This window comes from Microplitis mediator, chromosome 7 (assembly GCF_029852145.1).
Source record: "Microplitis mediator isolate UGA2020A chromosome 7, iyMicMedi2.1, whole genome shotgun sequence".
Classification (NCBI taxonomy): Eukaryota; Metazoa; Arthropoda; class Insecta; order Hymenoptera; family Braconidae; genus Microplitis; species Microplitis mediator.
This window is the reverse complement of record NC_079975.1, coordinates 1,371,377-1,393,931: the sequence shown is the minus strand read 5'-3', so window position 1 is coordinate 1,393,931 and position 22,555 is coordinate 1,371,377. Positions and strand designations below refer to the sequence as shown.

General features: G+C 28.9%; 1 protein-coding gene across 2 annotated transcripts in view; it reads left to right on the top strand.

Annotated features, from left to right (window-relative positions):
* The first annotated feature begins 2,269 nt into the window (after window positions 1–2,269).
* The window catches only part of LOC130671646 (beta-1-syntrophin), a 154,905-nt gene continuing 134,619 nt past the window's right edge, over window positions 2,270–22,555 (top strand). For both annotated transcript variants that reach the window (XR_008990547.1, XM_057475683.1), the window contains exons 1-2: window positions 2,270–3,083; window positions 11,653–12,277. Coding sequence is in view for 1 of the 2 variants with exons in the window: in XM_057475683.1 (XP_057331666.1) it covers window positions 3,060–3,083; window positions 11,653–12,277 (649 nt within the window). In the remaining variant the exon portion in view is untranslated. The remainder of the gene's footprint in view (window positions 3,084–11,652; window positions 12,278–22,555) is intronic.

Genomic DNA, 22,555 nt, shown 5'->3' with positions numbered 1-22,555 from the left:
ATTGGAATGTCGATTTACTATTTTTTATCTCTCTATTATTATTATATTTTTTATTTAAAAAATAATACGACATTAAAATAAAAAACAAGACCATGGCCTCCGAAACAACAGAGAATATTTATCGGCTTATTGACTTTCATTGAATTTACACGGAAGTCGACGATGAAAATCCGTTGTAAATAATTTTCATCTCCATTATATTATGTTGTATTGTTTATCTGTTGTACATAGCACATTAATATAAATATAAGTATTAATATTAATAAATTTGTTACTATTTTTGAATTTTATTTGCTTAATTATATTTATATTACTTTTTGATAAATTTTAAATTAACGTTATTTACAAATTTATATTTATTATTCAAATTATAAAGAGGTACAAAATTTATTTAATTACCATGCCTGAGTAAATTAACAAGCAAACTAAAAATAACACATTTATTTAAATTCTGACAAACAATATGGCGCGAAACATGAGCGTGAATGTAGCAGGCATCAGACAAATTTAAAATTATAATATGTAGAGTAAATATTTTTAAAAATTTTTAAATTAATAAGTGCATTTTTTAAAAATATTTTTTAAAAATTATGTACTCTATTTATTTATAATTTTGAATTTGTTTGATGTCTGCTACTTTACACTCGTGCGCGAAACAACGTGAGAACTATACGTCAGCACTGAATTTAATTTAATATTCAGGTCACGTTCACTGACACACATAATTTAATATATTTAAATATTAATCATTAAACAAAAAATAATTTAAAAAGATTTATATGTTCGTAATCATGGCACAGTAATTAAACAAATTATTTAACCGAGTTTAAATGACAAAACAATGAGAGCAGCATCACGCGGGAGACTGACTGGTTTCTGCGCATGCGCGAGTCTACTTTGTCTCTACTGCGCAGGTCGCACAAAGCGTCTCTACAACTGCGCAAGTGATCTGCGTCAAACTTCACTCCGACGCCATCGCATTAACTCGGGCCGTATCTCCGTCGTGATTAAATAAATAAATTCAGTGTTTTTTTGTTAAAATAAATAAAAACTCGCGTCTTTAAATATTCTCTACCACCCAACGATCGTTTTGTGATAATAATTTTGTCGGTACTTATAATATTAATAACAAAAAATAACAAATAATTATAGCGTCCCATCTTTTTTATTGTTCTACCGGCGTTCGTCGTCATTTGTTTTATTAATTTAATATCCATGATACTGAAGTTAGCCAGCGTCTAATAATTTTTGAATTTTTTTTAAAAACGATAATTTGAAAAAAAAAAAAATATTTTGAAAAATTGCACCTATAGTTTTTTGAAATTTCTACAGGTGCATATTTTTATATTTTTTTTTTTATTTTAAATTGTTGAAAAAAAAAAATTCGAAAATTGTTAATTGTCTGTTAACTTCAAGATCATTTAAATCTATATAAATAATTTTTATTAATATACCAGTGTTTAAAAAGTACTAGTGAGTGTTTGTGTATAAGTGCGATTTTTTTTATCGGGTAGTTAAAGTGAAAGTGTTTTTTAAAACTTTTTATGCCGCCATTGTAAAAAAATTTAAAGATAAAAATGTAGTTTTTTTTTTTTTTAATTAAAAATTGTGTTTCAAAGATAATTGAGTGATTAGTGTCAGTGTTTGTGTGAATAATTTTAATATGAATAATTATCAAATTATTCAAATTCTGTTTCCGGAATGAGCAAAATTAATTCATCGCGTCCAAAATGTAAGTTTTTATTTTTTACTTATTTTATAAATTTATAATAATAATAATATAAATTAATTAATTAAAATAATGGAATTAAAAAAAAAACGTATACAGTATTTCCATTAATCTACATGCGCATTTTTTCATTTTTATTTTATTCAAATATTCTAAAATTTTTCAAATTGCCAATTATCAACTACTTTACACTTATTCTTTGTTACGGTTTTGAACCTTCAGACCCCAAATTTAAATCGAATAAATTTTTCAAGATATTTCTGAGACCTCATAAATTTAAAAAGTTTTTTTTTTGTCGTTTTATTTTAAAATTTGTTAGTATTATTTTTTGTAATTGATATTCAATTGCATTAAATATAAATAAAATTAAAAAATTTTAAAATTCAAATTTCCCGCGTGAGCTGAATCTCAGCGATCGCAGCGCCACGTTGAAGTTCGCGCGCGCCTCCGTTCAAATAAACGTTACCCGAACGCAGCCGAAGTGCAGTCGCGCTGGTTCGGGAGTTCGAGACTCCGCTCAGTCGCTTACCCAGCAGTCAGTACACACGTGACGCTCGAATCAGAAGCTCGGTTTTGTTTTTTCTCCGAGTTCCAAGTAATTCGCGCAGTGAAGTGTTTGTTATTTATTTACTCAATAATATAAAATATAATTTACATAAATTACGCAAAGTAAAATTAAAGACACTGTCGTCTCTAATAAAGTGTCCATTTAATTATTTAATCTCAAAGTGTTAGTGCAGTGCGGGAATTTTAAAAACAAAAATGTCGACTTATTTCATTCAAATTCTATTTAATTAAAAAAAAAATAAAATACATTTGCAACTAATTAATTAAATTAAATTTTAAATAATAATTTCAAAAATATACTAGATAATTAATTATCAATTAGTCTTATTAATAATTATTTAAAATGGATAATAAATAATCAGCTCAATAATTTATTTAAAAATGGCGGGAATGGCGTTCGAGTGAAGTGTCAGTTTTTTAAATTATTTTTTTTAGTGTTGTGTTTTAAATGTGTAATAATAAAAAGTAACGTTACTTGTATGTAATTAATCTAGAATAATTAATAAATCGAGTTTTTTTTTGGTGAAATAAATAAAATGTCCAGACTCAAGAGCAAACTTCTGGCCGATAATGTCACGAATCGTGACATCAAACGTTAATTGACGTTAATAAGTTCTAACAAGACATACGTGTATATGTATATATATGTATGTGTATGTATACATGTACATGGATACTTTTGGTATTTAAATATTTTAAGTAAAACGTAATTGTGGAGTACTTGAAAGAAAAACGTTTTACTTCCTGTTCCAACGGAAGTCATATGCCCATACACGCTCGAAAATCGGTAAATATTTTTTTTCTACTCATTTTTAGTATTAATTACTACACGGTATCCGCAGATCAATTATTTTATATCGTAGGTTAATTAATAAGTCAGTAGGGCATTGGCTGGAAAGTTTAAACTTTTTTTTTTAATTAAAAAAAAATTTTTATTAAAATTTTTTCGGGCGAATCAATTAAATCAAATATTGATGTGTATAAAAAATTTATCTTAAAGCTGTGACATTTTATCAATTTTATGGATAAAAATTTAAATTCGTCTGACACTTTTTTGCAATAATTATTTTTATGTGTAAGCTAATTAATTACTGATACTGAAAGTAGTTTATGATCATGAGCGTAAATGTAGCAGACATAAGACAATTTTTAAATGACAGATAAAAAAATTAAATAATTAAAATAATAAAATTTGAAAAAATCCGTGTACTGATTTTTGAATTATCTAGACATGCATTTTTTTATTTTTATTTTACTAACATTATATTTTATTATTTCATACTTTTAAAAATTGTCAGATGTCCGCTAACTTTACTGTCATTGATTATTTTCATGATCAGTCAGGAAAAAAAAAAAAAAAAAAAAAATGTACATGTAGAAAATTAAGAAAGCTATAGGTGCAATTTTTCGAAATATTTTTTTTTCTTATAACTCAGCGTTTTTAAAATAATCCAAAATTTATTAGACGTCGACTGACTTTACTATCAAACATTTCCTCTAGATTTTTCAAATTTTTTTCGATAATATTCAATTCGTTCATTTAGAATCCAAAAAAAAATCATCAGCTGTCTTGCCTTCACTTTCGTGACAAATTAATTGTCTCAATGATATGAAATTTAAATTTTTAATTTCTTCTATTTTATATGAGCTTTAAATAATTGCAATCGATATCGCTTGTATTCATCAATTAAACATTTATTTTCATTGAACCCGTGACATTTCATTTATTTTATGAAAATTATTAATTCATGATAGTGGATCTATTTGAAATCGTTTTATGGACACGGAAAAAAGTTTTTAAAAAGTTAAATGGCGAGTAGACTAAAAAGAGTCAAGAAATCTAGTTCCTCTTTTTTTCCAATTTCACTCCATTAATGAGAGAGTTATTTAGAATATCAATTATTCCAATTAATATATTAATTTTTATGTACATATCGGTTATATTCTTTCTAATGACCTAGATTTTTTTAATAAATATCCAGACCGTTTGGTTTGAATAAAAATAAAGAAAAATAAATATAGATTTTTGTATTTATTTAATAAGGTATCAAGAGTACCTGAGATAGTTTTTGATATTTTATGATTTATTTATTGGCACTTTTTTTTTTTTATTGAACTGACGAGTTCGTGGGTTTATTGGCCGCACTCAAGATTCACTGAATAAATTTGAAAATTATTATAAGTGTGGATATAGCAGATATCAGACAATTTATAAATTTTGAATTAATTAATTAAAATAATGAAATTGCAAAAAATTCGCGTACTGGTTTTTCAATTATCTAAGTGTGCATTTTTTAATTTTCCTTCTTACATTTAATGTATTTATTAAAAAATTCTAAAAATTACCGATCGTCAGCAAAATTGACGCTCATGAATTAACGGGGTATTAAACGCAAGCAGATTTTTTTTTTCTTTAGATTGCAACGGGAGAAATTTTTCTTATGATGTCAATGTCATTTGCGCAGCACTCGTACAATGTAAATTTACTAGTGTTATGTGTAGTGTCCTTGGGTCGTAGGATAATGTAAAGATGAAAAACAGCGAGATTTAAATTTAAGTAGAAACGGAATTTAATACTCAGACGTACTAGTGTCTGGTGTAAAGAGACGACTTTTGAATAAATTAAAGAGTCATTTTTAAAAAATTTATCTCTAATTTATTTGAGGTCTGATACAGAGACGGTAATTAGGAGGATTTGTTACCCGAAATATAACGAAGGTATTGAAAGTACACAAAAAATTTTTTTTTTAATCGAATGATAATTTTTTATTGAATTAGAAATTTTGAAAAATGGCCACGTGACATTTAATTAATTAATCATGGAAAGCAAATTCTTGTGAGTTATTCTTAAAAAAAATTCTGATTAAAAAAAAATGACTCATTTTATAAAAAAGGTGTAGATTTTTTTCGTGAAAGTAAAAGCTTCATTTCCGTTACAAAATTAATTTTTTGCGGTTTCTCTCCGGCTCTTCAAGGGATTCTTTTTTGCCAGGATTTTCCTCGACTGAGATAACATCACTAGCTTTCAAACCTAATCAAGATACGTCACTTGAGCTTGCAGATTTCTTTATCTTACACATATTTATTTAACGGTAATTAGACCCAAGGAAAATTTTCCAGCTAAAAAACATCACTCCAATCCATCTTGAATTCACTTCAATCGACTGTAATTTTTTTTACACAGAATTTAACTTTATCTCTATTCAAATTTCAGCGCGCAAATCATAGCGCCGAATTTTTTTTAAAAATGAATTCGTGTTTCAAATAAATAAATCTGAACACAATTTATCCTTGCTAATAAATTTTAGTGTCTAAATAATGAAATTAATCACGAGAACAATAAAAAAAAAATAATTTCTACATGAAATATTTAAATGAGAAATTTAAATAATCTAATTATCGTATAATTTTTACTCCACAATACAATGAATTATTCGCAACAAAATGAAGAATAAATTAATTGCTCACGAATGTTAAAAGAATTAAATTACATTTTTTTAAAAATTGTATATTAAATTTTTTTTTCTCATTGCACCTCTAAAATATACATTATTTTGTTCCATTGAAAATCGAATTCTCCAACATACATACATATATATATATATATCAACCGTATAGAAAATTCAAATGAAATCAAAAAATGCATTCGGTCGTGTTTCAATGATAAAAGTTACAAGTGGATTTGCGTTTCACTCTCGCGCTTAGCTCTTTCCATTTCCTGTGTTTTTTTTTTTTTTTTTTTTTTTTTTTTACATTGTCTACATCTCACTCTTACTCATATTCTTTTTTTCTCCACCCACCCACACACATATACAAATATATGCGACAGAGTATGAGCCCCTAGATCTCCATATACTTCAATGTTCATTCCCATTCCTCCCTGGGGTCATAAACAAGCCGGTTCCAACGCACAAGGTTATTGGTTTTTTTTCGCGAATCAGACGACATTTTTCGCGTTTTAAACAAACGAACAGGTTTTTTTAAATGCCAAGTCAATTTATTTCATTCAATCATATGCGACTATTAATTTTAATAAAATAATATTTTATAAATTCATTAATAAAAGTAACGACCGAAATGGACTATATAAATAAATATGAGTTTTATTACGGAAAATATTTTTATATCATACGAGTAGAAATATTAATTGATTCAATAAAAAAAAAAAAAATCATACATATAAATTTCGTAAATGACAAATTTAAATATTTCCAAAATTCAAATATTTATCAAATATTAACTCGAGTTAAAATTAAGTCATTCTTAAAATACCCTTTGAATTAACACATGTGACAATTAAAATCCAATATCGCGAAATTTAAATTTCCATTAAATTTTTTAGTCTCAAAAGCTGTCACATGCACACACAATGTATGGTAATTTTTTTTGTTTCATCGAAAAATGTCCGGATAATTTGACGATGGGGACACTTGGATTATTCTATTTTTTTTTTTAATGCTTATTTTTTATTGCCCCTCTTCTCGTACGGCGTACAGATAAAGGCGGGGTCCAGTGACAAGCTCGTCGCCTACTCACGCGATCGATGCTTTCATTAAGCTCGTGGTATTAATTACTCGGCGGTTTTGCTTCATAACGCTGGCGGTTTTCTCTTGTCGACAGCTTGATGCCCCTTTGCTAGTCATCAATGCTCACACTATTCAGTTCTGTACATCTCTATACGTTTCTCAATCATAAATATCTATATATATATACAAGTGATGAGGGATGAGGCCGTATGAGAGAAGAAGAGAATATCAATAGATTGGAGTAAAAGATAGTCTATTATTGTTTAATATCAGAGCTTAAAAGCGATTATTTTAGATCTAAATACAATCATTGTTCCATTAAACACGATATCTTTCATCTATATCTATGTATATAAAATATATACATATATATTGATCAAATTCCAATGTGAATATCAATTGGATTTCATTTTTGGGCAATTGTATGCGTGTGGTTTTGCGTTTCGGTTATGTTATAACCATATTTCAACATATGAAGAGAATATGAATATTATTTTCAATTCAGTATCATCGAATTACAAATACTCATTCATTATATATGATGATAATAATTGTAACTTGATTTATTTGATGTAACATTGTTTGTTGCGCTGAAATATCATTTCTCGTGATTTTATTTAATTAATTAAGTTTTATCTGATATCATTTATTGGAAGTTTATGAATAATTGTATAAATATAACAATCAATAGTTATTTATCGAGTGATTTTTATTTTATTTTTGTTTGTCGATTTTTTTTGGGAATTTAAATTTTTATTGATTGGACCAGAAAAGGTTATGAATTTTTTATCAACTGAGGGTTATTGAAAAATTTTGTGTTTGAATACTGGACTGGCTTTTGAGATTCGATAAAATTTATTTCATTTTATTGGGTTATTTGGCAGATGACTGCAATAACCATGTGCATGAAATTTAATTTACTTTTATAATTAAAGTGCATCTAGTAAAATTTATACTTCAAGTATATTAATTTGATTAATTATAATTTTTGGAAATATATAACGAAAATTTCGACGCATAACTCGTAGAAATTTTTAAAAAACATCGCGAAAAAAAAAAGTATATAATCAACTTTTTACGCCGTTAATCAGGAGGGAATTATTTTTTGTTGGAAAAAGTTTATGAATTAGCGTCGAAATGCTCAGATAGAATATGAGTTTTTTTGACGATGAAAGAAAATTTTAATGAAATGTCTGGTTATGGTTAATTGCTAAAATTCCTTGATTTTCCATAACATTTTTTTTTTTTTTATGAGCTTTCGTTATTTCGTTTGTAATTTTAGATTTTTATTGCGTCGATTTTTTAATGGAAATGGGCACATACTGTTGCAAAAAAAATTTCTACTGGAATCGATGTCGATTTAAGAATTTAAATTAAAAAAAAAATTAATCTTCTTAGTCAGTCGTAAAAAGATCGCGGTGCATATAAATGGTAATTAACTTTTTTTTCTACCCCATTAATTTTGTGTAAATTATTTTTAAGGTGTTTAAAAAATAAATTTATGACAGTGCATAGGAACACTCAGATAATCTTTATTACATATGCCATTTTTTTTTATACGTATTATATTATATTATGCATAGCAAAATTCGTATATCCGGATGATAGTGTTTGAGATAGTGTATGGGTTTTTTTTTTCACTGATGGCGAAAAATTTGAACGAAACGTCTGCACAACATGCGAGCCTCGAATATAGGATAAAAAACATTTACCTAGATATAGATATATCGTTGCTTATATTTAGTAAATTCAGAGAATCGTGTGTGCTATTCCAAAAAAATATAAAAAATAAAAATACTGAATAAAACTGTTTGTATACGAACGTAAAAAAAAACTATAACGTGAAAAGCAATATAGATACGTAATTTTGCTTCAACTCAATTTTATCCATTTTCACTTTTTTTAATATTTACTCAAAAAAATTCATATATATGTATATGTAATATTAGACTGCCATTTTAAAGCGTTTTTCATAGTCTTTGTTCAAAATTATAAAATTTACACTTAAAAAAAAATCCTCATTGCGGCATCTAATTGAAATTTTAAAAAGTCACTTAGAAATTTATGAAATTTTTAATTTTATTTCCCAAAAAACAGTTACAGGCAACAAAACGATGAATTCAAAAATTAAAGTTACAACCTTTTGAAAAAAAATATTTAAATTTGATGATCAACGAAACTATATACCAGCGTCCGGCCGTTAACGCCGGAAAATATTTTTGTAGTCAAAATAACAATAAATATGATAAAATTACTTTTTTCTCTACTTTTATGACCAATGTTATGAAGTTCGGGGCGATTTTTTTTTTAGTTTTAATTAACGGCTGTAACGAGAGATGATTTTTTTTCGGAAGAGATCCTAAATGATTTCAAATAGCGAGCGTGTAAAAAAATTGTTGATGGAAAATTATGTACACACGTTAATTATTCATTTTTGATTTAATTTTTTATATTTACTAACTTTTATCAAGGATAAAAAAAAATTAGTATAAAATAAATTCACTGCCTTGTAGTCTTGAGAAATTTCTATTTCATAAAACAAATATCTCTTTTAATCAGAAATTATAATTAGTATAATTATTTTTCCTCATCAACTTGGCTTTGTTTGTTTCCATACTTCTTTACGCTATTTCATTATTATTATTATTATTGTTATTATTATCATAACTATTTTTTAATTCCTCTTATTTATATATATTATTTATTATTTCAAATTAATATTATCACTGTAGAATGTTCATCTTCTCGGAAATGAAATGGATTTTCCTCATTGCATGTTTCGTTCGTATATTAAATTCAGGATTTATTTAAGCCGGCTTGTATAAGCCAATGGTTTATGAGATATTTTATATTTTTATATTTATTTCATTATTACTCTTCCTATTAATAATAAATGCTGTATCTCAGATTAAATATATATCAAATATTTGTTGTAATTTAATTAATTTACTCTCATCTCCTCAGTTTTTACTCAACAATCCAACAGTGTTGTACTTTTTAATTAAATATTCATCCAACTCTTCGTTACTCATGCATTTAATTTAGGATTTTTTTTTTTTTATATATTTATTATATATTGTGAAAACGTCCGTTGATATCTACGACCGTAGTGTAAATAAATTTAAAAATTAATGCAGGCACCCGAAAAAAATAAAAAGTAAAACTTTTTGGTTTTACATTTGAAACAAAAATCGGGCGTGCGGAAAAATTTTCAGGACAATAGAAAAAATGAAAAAATTTTTATTCAATGTATCAAATATTATTCAACGGGAGCCACATTGTCGGCAGTGAAATGTGCTATTATTGATATGCGATTTTATTCAATAAGAATTTTATTATCGGTTGGCCAGCGCTATTGAGAAATTCCATTGTGAGAAAATGTATTATATGTGTGTATAGATATGAGTATGCATGGATATAACCTACATATGTATATATATATATACCTTTACATGTTATACATACATATGTAGAGCACAAGTCAGATTGAATTTCTTCCTCAGCCGAGCAGTTTCCACACCCGATGCAAAATTGCATAACGCGGGTCAAATCCAAACGACACTAATGTCGCAGCGGGCTAGAGTGTGTTGAGCCTCCGACTACTCGACTCAACTCGACTCTAGTTCTCTATCGATTTTCATCTCTCGTGACTTTCATTGTACGTGCATCTATGATAGTCCGAATTTCTAGTAGTCATGCATGGCAAATTTTTTTACCTCTTCTGTTATTATTATTATCATTTATTTATTTTTTTTACGTTATCCTTTTTGTCGTATCGAGCTTATTTAGTTTTTATACGTCCATTGAAAACGCAATATCGCGAATTATCTCTATCAATATATATTTGTTCAATAAAAAGCCGCCCACCAATACGAAAGTTATAAGAATAAGTCGATTTTAATCCGAGAAATTTTTTTTTATCATGAGCTTTTGCTTTAGAATTTTTTAATTTTTTTTTATAAAATTGGAAACTTGACAATTTTTTTTTTCTGTGGTCTTTTGATACTTTTAAGTGACTTAAAAATTTTTGATCTTAAATCTTGACCTTACTCTCTAAAACTAAATTAGTGAAAAACCACTAATTACTTGTGAATATTCACTAATCTAAATTATCCAAAGTATACGACTATGAATTAGTGACTATTCACTTTTTGAATTAGTAAAAAAAAACAACATATAGAATTAGTGAAAATTTCACTGATTGAATTAGTCAAAAATGTACTAATTCACTTGTTGACGAGGATTTATTTGGAAAAATATTGTATCGTTACTAATAATATTGTATCAAAATATTATTATTATTATGATTATTATTTGTAATTGATTATAAAATTTTTTTAGCAACTTGATCGACTAAATTAACAATTAAAATTACTTTCATATGGTAAATATTTATATCATAATTATAACTCATAACCTGAATCTATTGTCAATGATGGTTTTGATTCAGGTTCGGTAATAAAAGTTGGAGTAAAAATATAAAGCTATTAAAAAATAACAAGATGTATTATTTAGCAACTAAATTAGGTTTTATTTAATTAACTTACTTGAATTAATACTGTTCAGTTGTATTTAAAAATTATCGTAATTAATTTTGCCCTGAATTTGATAATTCAACGATAGAATAAAAAGTCCTTAAGCGAGGCGCCTCTAGTAATCATTGTAGAATCCGGGGAATCACTAATGAATTAGTGAATCTAATTCAAAATCACTAATTTTGTAGTGAATTTTAAGATCACTATTTCAATTAGTGAAATTTTCACTTATTTAGTTTTAGAGAGTAGAAAAAAAAAATGAGTAATTAATAAAATTTAAAAAAAATTTTTTCAGCGGACAGTCTGCGAAGAAATCGAGATGGTTGAGCTGAGTGGTAGCAGCCAGCCAACAGTGATGCTGGGACAATTGAATACTGGTGGATTACCACTGGGTACATCAGTACCTGGATCGTCGTCATCCTCGTCAACGACAACAACCGCGGCGTCCTCGTCAACAACAACGACAACAAGTCGGTCGGGTGTCCTGGAGACCCAAGTACGAGGCCAGTGGTACCGCGTGTTTGTTTCTCTGGAGGACGACTATCTGAGCATATCCCTCGACGAGAGTTACGAGCATGTACTCGCGGGCAATGGCGGTCCGCTAAACGGCAACATAAATAACAATAATATTGACAGTCTGAATGATCCGGACGTACCGGACTCGGTGGCAAATCAGAAGCGCATTGTTCGCGTTGTCAAGAGCGACAACAATGGTCTCGGTATTTCAATAAAAGGCGGGAAAGAAAATAAAATGCCCATTCTCATATCCAAGATCTTCAAAGGTATGGCTGCTGATCTTACAGAACAGCTTTATGTCGGTGACGCTATTCTCGCGGTGAATGGCGAAGATCTACGTGAAGCCACTCATGATGAAGCTGTCAAGGCTCTTAAACGCGCTGGCAAGGTTGTGGAACTCGAGGGTAAGTAAACTTATTACTTTACTTTACTTACTTTACTCATTCTTATACTTTACTTACTTATACTACTTACGTACTTCATCAACATTTTTATTGACTTTACGATTTTTAATGCCCATGAACTTATTTTTATGCAGTACTCCTTTTTATCTTTATATTCATGATAATAAACAAGATTATTTCTGCAAAAGCCAAAGTTAAAACTAAAATTCACATTTTCGGAAAATTTTATCGCGAGAAGGTATTTCGTTATTTTGAGATTAGCTATGGGACTTAGGTAAAAATTTATTGAAACCTTTTTTGTAGAGAATTTAATACTCTACACAATTGTATCGATACATTTTTTTCGTATCTCCAATAGTTTAGTCAAAATTTTAATTCAAAGCCATTCAGAAAAATACGGAGTTTTTGATAAAAATTCAGCGTTTGGTTTCAAAAATTTCTAACGTGTAAACTATTGAAGTTACGGAAAAATTAAATGAGACCTTTTTTGTAGAAAATTTAATTTCCTACAAAATTGCTTTCTGGTATTTTTCCCGTATGTTCAATAGTTTAGTCAGAATATTAACTCGAAGTTCAAAAACACTCAAAACCCATAGTATGAAAAATTTTTATCCCAAAAAATAGTCAATTTTTTTTATCCTGATGCTATTAGACAGCGGAAAATTTATAATAATTTTCCATTAGATTTAAAAGAAAAAGAAATGGATATTTAAATTTTTTGTAGTTAATCGCCAAGTCGAACAAAAGTTTGTTCAACTCGGACTAATAATTTCCTGTAATAATTTCCCAACCGGACATTTATTCTACATTCTTTTCAGCAGTTAATCGATTTGCACTTAGTAAAATACCATTTGCACTAGAAAAAGGGCAAAAAAAAAAATACTAAACTAAACTAAAATAAATAAACAACTTAAGAAGAAATAAAAATAGTATATTACACAGTAAGAAAGAATGGATAAATACATTGTTGGAAATAAAAAAATAAATCGCGTGACTAAGAGAATCTTTTATAAACTTCAGTACCAAACTTGATGTACTACCTTCTGTACATATTTTGTAGAAAAATATACAGAGCGATCGTCACTCTTCTACCCTCTTTGTAGTGCAGTTTAGCCCTGGGAATATTAACGAGACTCTTATTCCAATTAGCGTTAAGTACGCGGTGCATTAAGCGCAACGGATTCTCCGCGTTCGTTTTAATATCGAATTTAGTGTCTCTTAACTATTCACTAAGACTTGAGATCCACTTTTCAATTCCCTGAATAATTTACCTGAATTTTCGTCCACTAACTTTTTACCCACTTTTCCTCTTATTCGTCTTTTCCTTTTCTTTTTCGTTTTACTTCTCTGTCTTTCGCTTTACTCTTTACTCCGATGTACATTGTACCTTCTTTACGTTTTACGTCACATTACACACACTACCACTACATACCGCGGCACTTGCGTGATGAGCTTTTAGCTAAATTAATTTTTTTTTTTTTATACTTCAATGGGCTTTGACACTTGGCCTCTTTAAAGATATAATTTTGTTGGTTGAAAAAAAATTTCATGTCATTAGTAATATTTTTTTTTTTTTTTTATTTCAACATTTAAGTTTTTTATAATGATGTCATTTAATCAGACTTTATTTTTATTTATTATTATAATTTTCCGCTAAATTTATTATTGACATCAAATAGTTTTAAATTGTCATTAAAAAAAATTTTTTTTAATTTCGAGCGAAATGGCACAGCCTCAAAAAATTTATCAAAAGTTATCTCACGAGTGCTCTATTACAGACACTTATTATTTTCCACCGAATTCAAAATATTAAAAATTGCTTGTCATTAACTTGTTGAAAGTATTTCTATACAACCAGCCCCAATTCCCATCGTACGAGTATTTAAAAAAAACTAAATAAACCTTTAGAGAAAAAAAGCTTTCTTACATAAGCTTTCATCGCGTATTATATTTTTTTCTCGGCTTTTTTCTTAAATTTTTAGTCATCACTCTACAATTTCTCAGTACTCTCTCATTTTTTTAATGCTCAGTCCTTTATTCGGATTCAACCCTCTATGCTAGTCTTTACCCAGTCGCACACACTTGCTTCTCAAACTTCTTTTGTCACCTTACGACCATTTGTTTCACATCCCACCCTTTACTTTTTTCCCTTCCTCTCCCTCTTATTTATCCCTTTCTTATTCCTCACACACCATACACCAGACCAAGCTCCTCTATTATCATCCATGTATTTTTACATGTGCGCTTTGTCTCTCTGTCTATACGTGACTAGTAAATGTGTGTTGCTTGTGCGAAACTACGAGGGTTATAGACTATTTTAAGATGACTATGACAATTGTATTCGACGGCTGAATCATCGTTACATTGGAAACAGGAAAACAAAAACAATAATAATGGTGACTGACAATTTATATATAGAGGAAGGGGGGTGGGGGCAAAACGAGCCCCCTAAAGTTTTGGATGCCTCGAAATATTAGGGGGCAAAATGAGCCCCCCAAAGTTTTTAACATGAAAAGTGTTGGGGGGAGGGGGTAAAATGGGCTGTCTAGACTTTGAAAACCTACGAATATTTTTTAGCCAAACGGGTTCCTAAAATTTTTTTAACAGATAAGATTAAAGAATTATGATAGGGGCAAACTAGGTCACGAGTTCAACAGCATTACTAACTATAATTTTTTTCAAAAACAATTTATTCTATATAAACGAAAATAATTAAAATATAAGCAATCAAGTAATGAAATTAAGTTATTTTTAGGTCCAAATTTTCACTATCAACTCTTTTTTATACTAAACACACAGCAAAAAGTTTCAAAACACAAAACAAGCGACAAACATACACTGAGTTTTGTTGGGGGCCCGTTTTCCCAACTTTTCAGTATTTTTTAATTTTCATAGACACAGCAAACTAACACCAAAAACTCAGCAGAAGGAAAAAAAGTGAAACAAGCTGAAAAACTCGCATTATAAAAATTTTTTGAGGGGGGCCTATTTTGCCCCAAATTTTTTAATTTTTTATTTTTAATGGACAGAACAAATTACGGTCAAATCCTTGGCAAGGGAGTAAAAAAAAGTAATACAAGTAAAAAAAACAGGATTTGAAAATTTTTTTCTTAAGGGGCCCATTTTGCCCCTTCCCTTTCCCCTATTTATATAGAACATAGAGAGAGAGAGTGATAAAAATGTAACTGATGAAAGGAGTCGATTACTTTAGTTGACCCCGGGTATACTTCAACTTGCCCTGAGTGCGGTAAAGTAATGGATGGTCTCAAAAAAATAACTGTAAAGAATTGCCGGATTGTACAACACAAAGCTGGTCAAAATTATATTTAATGGTCATATATATGTTATTGACATGGGTTTTGTTGAAAAAAATATCATAGTCACTATTTAATTAACGAATGACTCGTAGATATTTTTTTTTAGATAAAAAAATATCTATTTCAGATTAAAAAAAAATTTCTTCAGTTTCGCTATTCATTATTATTTTATTAATAAAAGAAATTAATTCTTCAAATTTCTTATTAATAAAATGATTTATTAGCACCGATGTAGATCTTAAATTTGAAAAAATTGGCTTTCGTTAAACTAAATTATTTTTTATGTAGGAATTTTTTTGAAGGGTTCATTTAACTTCACATTGATTTTTTTTAAAATTACTAGGTCATATTGATTTTAAATAATTACTTGGCAGTAAAGAGTAGAAATAGGGGAGCGTTTTTTCCGCCTTTTTTCTTATATCTATAAATCTATATATATAGATACATATTCATTATTATTCTTCAGTTTATTTCGTAACAAAATAAATGAATGTCAGTAATTGGAACAGCAGTAAAAAGATAAACCCATGCATTAATTAAAAAACATTTTTATAATAAAGTAAAACAATTATCTGTCACAATTATATTCATAAACTCATTTGAACTGTCATCCTTTCAAAGTTTTGCGACTAGTAATAACAATAATAATAAAAATAATGATAATAGTAATAAGTTTAATCGATGTTTAGTTGACATGAGGAGAAAAAGACACGAGAATATCACAAACAAGCTTCAACACAAACACACAGGCTAACTTAAATATGAATATCATTGGGCTTTTATCCTCTTATCTTTTTCCATCTTACATGTTTTCAAGTAGCAAACTCTTGTACTTGTTCTTCTTGTTCTCGTTGTTCGTCTCCTACACATTCTATATCTTTTACGAGCTTTATCTGAGCAGTAAAAACCTAGCAAGCGTTTCACATCCTCAACTTATTTTGTTCATTCTTTATTTTCTTTTTTTTTTTTTTAGATTATATAGGTCTTATTTATTTTTTTTTGTTATACAATATTCTTGCAGTTTACTTGCTGTCAGTTGCAAAAGTCTTACCGGCAATTTTTTATTCTCTTTAGTCTTGACAATTTTTAAAGGTAAATAAGCTTTAAAACTTTTCATGTATACTTAAAACTTATATTATTAAACTAAAAACTCGATGTGTGCCTTTAGATTTTTTATATTTATAAACTAAACATTAATGAAAAATTATTGTTTGTAAAAAAAAAATAAACGACAGGCAAAATAGGGAACACGGAAAGAAAATTATGGCAGCGGTTCCCATAATTTTGTGAAATTTTTTCCTATACCATCATAGGAATTACGACCATCAATTATGGGAGCGGTTCCTATAATTATAGGACCGTTTCCCATAATTATAGGAATAGCTCCTATAATTTTGGGAATGATACCCATAACACTATAGGAATGGTTCCTATAATTTATAGGAATACTTTCTATAATATTATGGGAATGGTTCCTATAATATTATGGGAATGGTTCCCATATTATCATGAAAAAATTAATTTAAAGAAGTGTAGTAATCACTTTTACAATACACAGAAATATTATTAAACATAAAAACAAAAATTTAAACATTGAAAAAAAAAATAGTATTTGGCAAAAAAACATTAAAATTTTTAACAAGAATTTTTTGTCAGCACAAAACATTCAAGAAAATTCAAATTTTGGGAAATTTCTACACTATTGTGCAAAAAAAAAATTTTATGATATTATAGGGATGGTTCCCATAACATTATGGGAATAGTTCCCATAATATTATAGGAATAGTTCCTATACCAATATCGGAACTATTCCCATAATGGTACGGGAACCATTCCCATAATGCATAGCAAAACTTCCCATAATTTTCTTTCCGTGAAATCAGAAAATTTAAAAGAAAAAAAACTTTGAACTGAATTTAGGTGGCCCATTTTACCCGATCTGGTTGAGTAAGGATCATAAAAAACGAAAAAAAATCGACCGGAAGTACATATAAATGCATATAAGTTTGTAAAGTAGAAGCGATTCTCAAACGACTTGGCGTGTCTCCTTTCCTCGGTCTCTTCTTATCCTTCCTGGCGATCTTTCCGCCGGATCCAGACGAATCCTCATGAAATATCGTCTCCTTGTGATTATTAATCACCGTAGGTGATATTACTAAGCTACACACCGAAATATTACCTTCTTATAACTCAGACTCGAGTTTCGTTTATCTGAATTTTTACGACACTTTAATAAGTCAACAATTATTTGGATAAATTATTTTTAAAATTATGCTCTGGCAGTTTGACGGTTTTTTCACTGGAGCCTCGACAGAATTTTCATTATAATTTCTGATAAGGTAAATTCAGGCTTGAGTACTTTGGATACCACCCAAATGGCAGCCACTAAAAATCAATAGACTGTTACTATAAAATCCCCACACAGCGGATCGTAAATTAAAATCGAAAAAAAATCTATTCCGGAATTTATCAACGATCAATCACAGCACAAAAGCAGCCAAAGTTTTCTTTAAAAATTATGTACCTGAAGATCAGAACGTTTATCGCTCAATGAAAATGAAAAAAATTCATGTAATTTTACTCCTTAAGGGGTAGTTCCAGAAGTTGGGGTTGGCCGAAGATTTTCGGCTGACATACCAGCATCTATATGCGAATAATTTCTGAAATCTAGTCATCCAGTAAGTTTTTTACTTTCCAATTTTTTTTTTCGTTGTGCAGAAAACGTTCCAATCTTCAGGTACACTAAAAATTTAATAGTGGAACGGTTATTTATTCTAACGTATGTTTAATCTTTTTCGCTATACCTTCGGTGGCGTGTGGACATTTATTGGTAGCAGGAATAACATATGCTGCTGGCGGATTGTGGATTCCCGTTAGTGTCCTTCGAAATTGGAATGCGTAATTTTAACTGTGCATTGTAGCTTCGTACATTCAGATCCGCGCTATGCCCAGCTCGAGTTTGTCGCTGCTTTTGCGGCTCCCCCACCTGAGGGATGACGTATGACATGCCTTACCACTGCTAGTAGTACTAACAGTAACGTTGTCAGACAGAAATTGCATCTTAAATTCTACGAAATTTAAACTATTTCCGACATTCTTATGCACACAATCCTATAAATCTTTTCGGCATTTTATTATTCTTTCTCTCTCACAATTCCATGAATTTTTATAACAATTTTAAATAATTATTTTATATTTGGGTGGACAAAACCTTTCATCTTTCACTTACATAAAAAAAAAATTAAACAAATTTTAAATTGACATCAAAAATTTTATTTTTCATTTTGAGATAAAATAGAGAAGCGTCAAAAAATTTTAAAAATTTCATAAATTTAGAATTTATCGGTTTGTTACTTAAACATTTTTTTTAGGGCAATAAATTCTCTACAAAATCGTCCCCGAACTTTTTTATGTAACGTCAAAGTTTCAGCAGCAAAAGTATGCAGTCCAGTATTTTAAATGACGAATATAAAATTCTGAGGGAAAATTTTCAGCGCAATCGAAATGTTTTCGACCCGTGAACCTGATAAAAATATCGCTGTAAAATTACAGGCTGCATATATAAATATATCAAAGTAAATGTTTAAAAAAATCAATTGTTATACTTGTAGAGGATCCAAACATCCCGTGATTGTAAAATTTTATTGAAACGTAAATTTTCAAAAGGATGCTGCACAATAGGGTCTAATTGTTGAATTAATTCCGGCAATTTGAAGCAACTTCTAGGGTCTCCAGCCCGATTATTCCAGTTAAGCGCTCACCATCGAATTCCGGTTATTCTGGAATATCTGGAGAACGTAACGTAATTGTTATTCGGTTGCCGACTGGCGCAGAGAAGAAGACCGACCCGACTCGACTCGACTGCCGCTACCGGCCTGTGCTTTTACTTGGGGTTCCTAAAGTAAAATCCTCTCCCTCTCTTTGTCTTTCTCCAGTCGTTCTTCTTCTCCATGCCAGTTTGCCATTCCACCCACCTCTATCTTATTTCACTTGTGTCCTACATTTCAACGAGGATTTTCATGCTTCATATACTTATGCAAATAAAATTGACTATAACAAGCCTCTTCTTGATCTCTATCCCCGTCCTCGCTCTTCACTCTTCACTCCCAATGACATCATTTTGATAAATTTTATCTTTACATTTATTTCCATACATTATTTTATCATTTCCTTGTCTACGTCATCCGCTACTCATCTTTTATTATTCAATTACTCTAAATAACATAATATTTTATATTTCCCGCACGTATTTTCAATTAAACTTCATATTATTTCATCCAATTAGCTTTATATTAATTAGTAATTCGCCTTTTATTTTATTCAAATAATTATAAACTTCTAAAGTATAACGAATTATTTTCAGCTGCTCGATAATTTCATAAAATATTGAAATTCTTCATACCCAACATTTTCTATTTATTAATATATTTTTTTTAACGCCTATATTTACCGTGAATTTAATTTACCTTTGAGTTAAACTTTCTCGTTAACTTTAGCGCTTCATATAAATTAAAAAAAAGGTTTTTTTTTTTCGCGTATATTTTTATTTTCCTCTCTACTTCATTGGGTAGACCAAGTGTGTATATTATTATTATGCATGTGTGTAGCTTTGCACACAAGCAACAGTCTCGGCGGTGAACACACACCCACACACTGGGTCCTTTCAGTGACAAGCTTTGCGCTGGTCGGCTATTGTTACGCAGCCACGTTATTAGCATTCATTGTCACAGCAAACTCCAACCAACTTGTCTTTCTTTCGGGCACACTGTGCCCATACCAACACTACACTGTGCTCTTATTTCGCGGTATAAACTAAAGTTACATATTTCATTCTGATTTGTTCACTACAATAATAATAATAATAGTGTATATAGATATTTTAATATGTAACTATTATTATACTTATATTTTAACAAAACTTTTTCCTTTATCTTCATTACACTAAAGCTCGTTATAACTACTCGTTGTGAATTTAAAAAAAATTTTTTACAAACAATTACGAGTTTTAAAACTTTTACTTCGTTTACTAATGGATAGAATATTTTAATTTAATTTTAGTTTAGCAAAACAAAGATAGCATATAAGCTATTGAATTTATGGTTAAATTTATGAGGACCTTTTTTATTCAGCATTTAATTTCCTATAAATTTGTCGTCATACATTTTTATTGTATCTCTTATAATTGAGCTGTAATATCAATTTAAAGAACTAAGTGTAAAAATTTACTGTATCAAATTTTTTTCTACTTTAAATTAAAATTGCGGGTAAACTATTAGAGATATGACAAAAATATATGAACACATTTTTGTAGGGAATTTAATTTCCTACAGAAAAGGTCTGATTAATTTTTTATGTAAATCTAATAGTTTCCAAGAAATCGTAATTTAAAGTGAAACCTATAAAAAATTATGATAAATATGACTGCGGTATTATTTAATGATACTGAAGTTAGCCGACATCTAATAATTTTTGGACTTTTTTTTAGTCGGTAAATTATAAAAAAAAAAATATTTAAAAAAATTGCACTTGTAGTCTTTGAAATTTTCTACATGTGCATATTTTTAATTTTTTTTTTTCTTCAAATTTAATCGTAAAAAAAAACCTAAAAATTTTCAATTGTCTGCTAACTTCAGGATCATATTATTTAGAGGTAAATATAATTATGAGTTTTCATTAAAATAAATCCATGGTAATGAAAAATGACGAGCTTATGAATATAAAAATGTAATAAGGATTGATCGTCTCTCGGTTTGCTGAGCACATGAGATTGACATTAACGACAACCTCGATACAATCATGACAATTCCAATATAGCATTTATCGGTTCAACAATAGCGTGGCTCAATAGGTGTATAGGTGTGTGGGTGTGTAGGTGTGTAGGTATAAGCTTTTCCAGTTTGGACAAAATTGACCAGGCTATTTATTGGGTATTCCGTGTCAAAGGATCTCTCTCTTTGGGGCTGACGTTTAGATGCATCTCCTGTGGCGAGCCAATGTGAACCACAGCACGTTGATGTTGGACATGAGGGAATGAACGTGACTCAATTTACCGGGGGGTTTAGAACCAAGACCTGCGCAGGGAAGTTGGGGAGCTGAGGGCTGACGGGTATGAGGTTTAGGCATCGTCAGGTTCTCTGACACGTCTATCATGTACCCATGCAAATTTGCTGGTCTTTCAATATGTTAAGCAGATGTTTACAATTAACACGTTCACTATTATACCATATACATATATATGTAAATATAATAGACTTTTTTTCTGCCTGCTGTCAAAAATTGTTTAGTTTGCTCTCAAAAAAATTATTTTTATTTCGGTTCTCAATTAAAATTTAAAAAGCTTCGGTAATAAATTTTTTTGTTGCTGAAATTTTGACATAATGTAAAAAAGCTTCGAATCAATTTTGTAGAGAATTTAATGGCCTACAAAAAAGATTTGAGGCAACAAATTGATAAATTCAAAATTTATTGAGTTACGAGCATTTTAAAATGAAATTATTAGAAAATAATTCAAAAATTTTAAACAGTGAGTCCAAAAAAAAAAAAAAAACTGTAAAGTGACGTTGCATATATGAAGAGATATGTGTTGAGTTATTATTGATGTTTTTTTTTCGGTTTAATTATTTTTATTTGGGCAACGTACTCGAGTTTTGGTGCTTGTAATCAAGTAAAAGTGATACAAAGAAACTCATTACCAACTTTTAAGTATTTACTGAGTTATAAGATTTTAGTTTTAAGTAAGTTTAAGCAACTTTAATTTTATTGAATGAAATAAATTTCACGAAAAGATTTTAAAGTTTACTTAGTACTTATCTTATGGATATAAATGTAAAATTTTTTTTTTTTTGTTACCCTAAGTATTTTTTAAAATAAAACTATTCACAGTTAATTTATTTTATTATGAAAATAATTATCGAATAACTTTTTTCCTGAGCATTAAACTTTTTTTTTTTTTTTTTTTTTT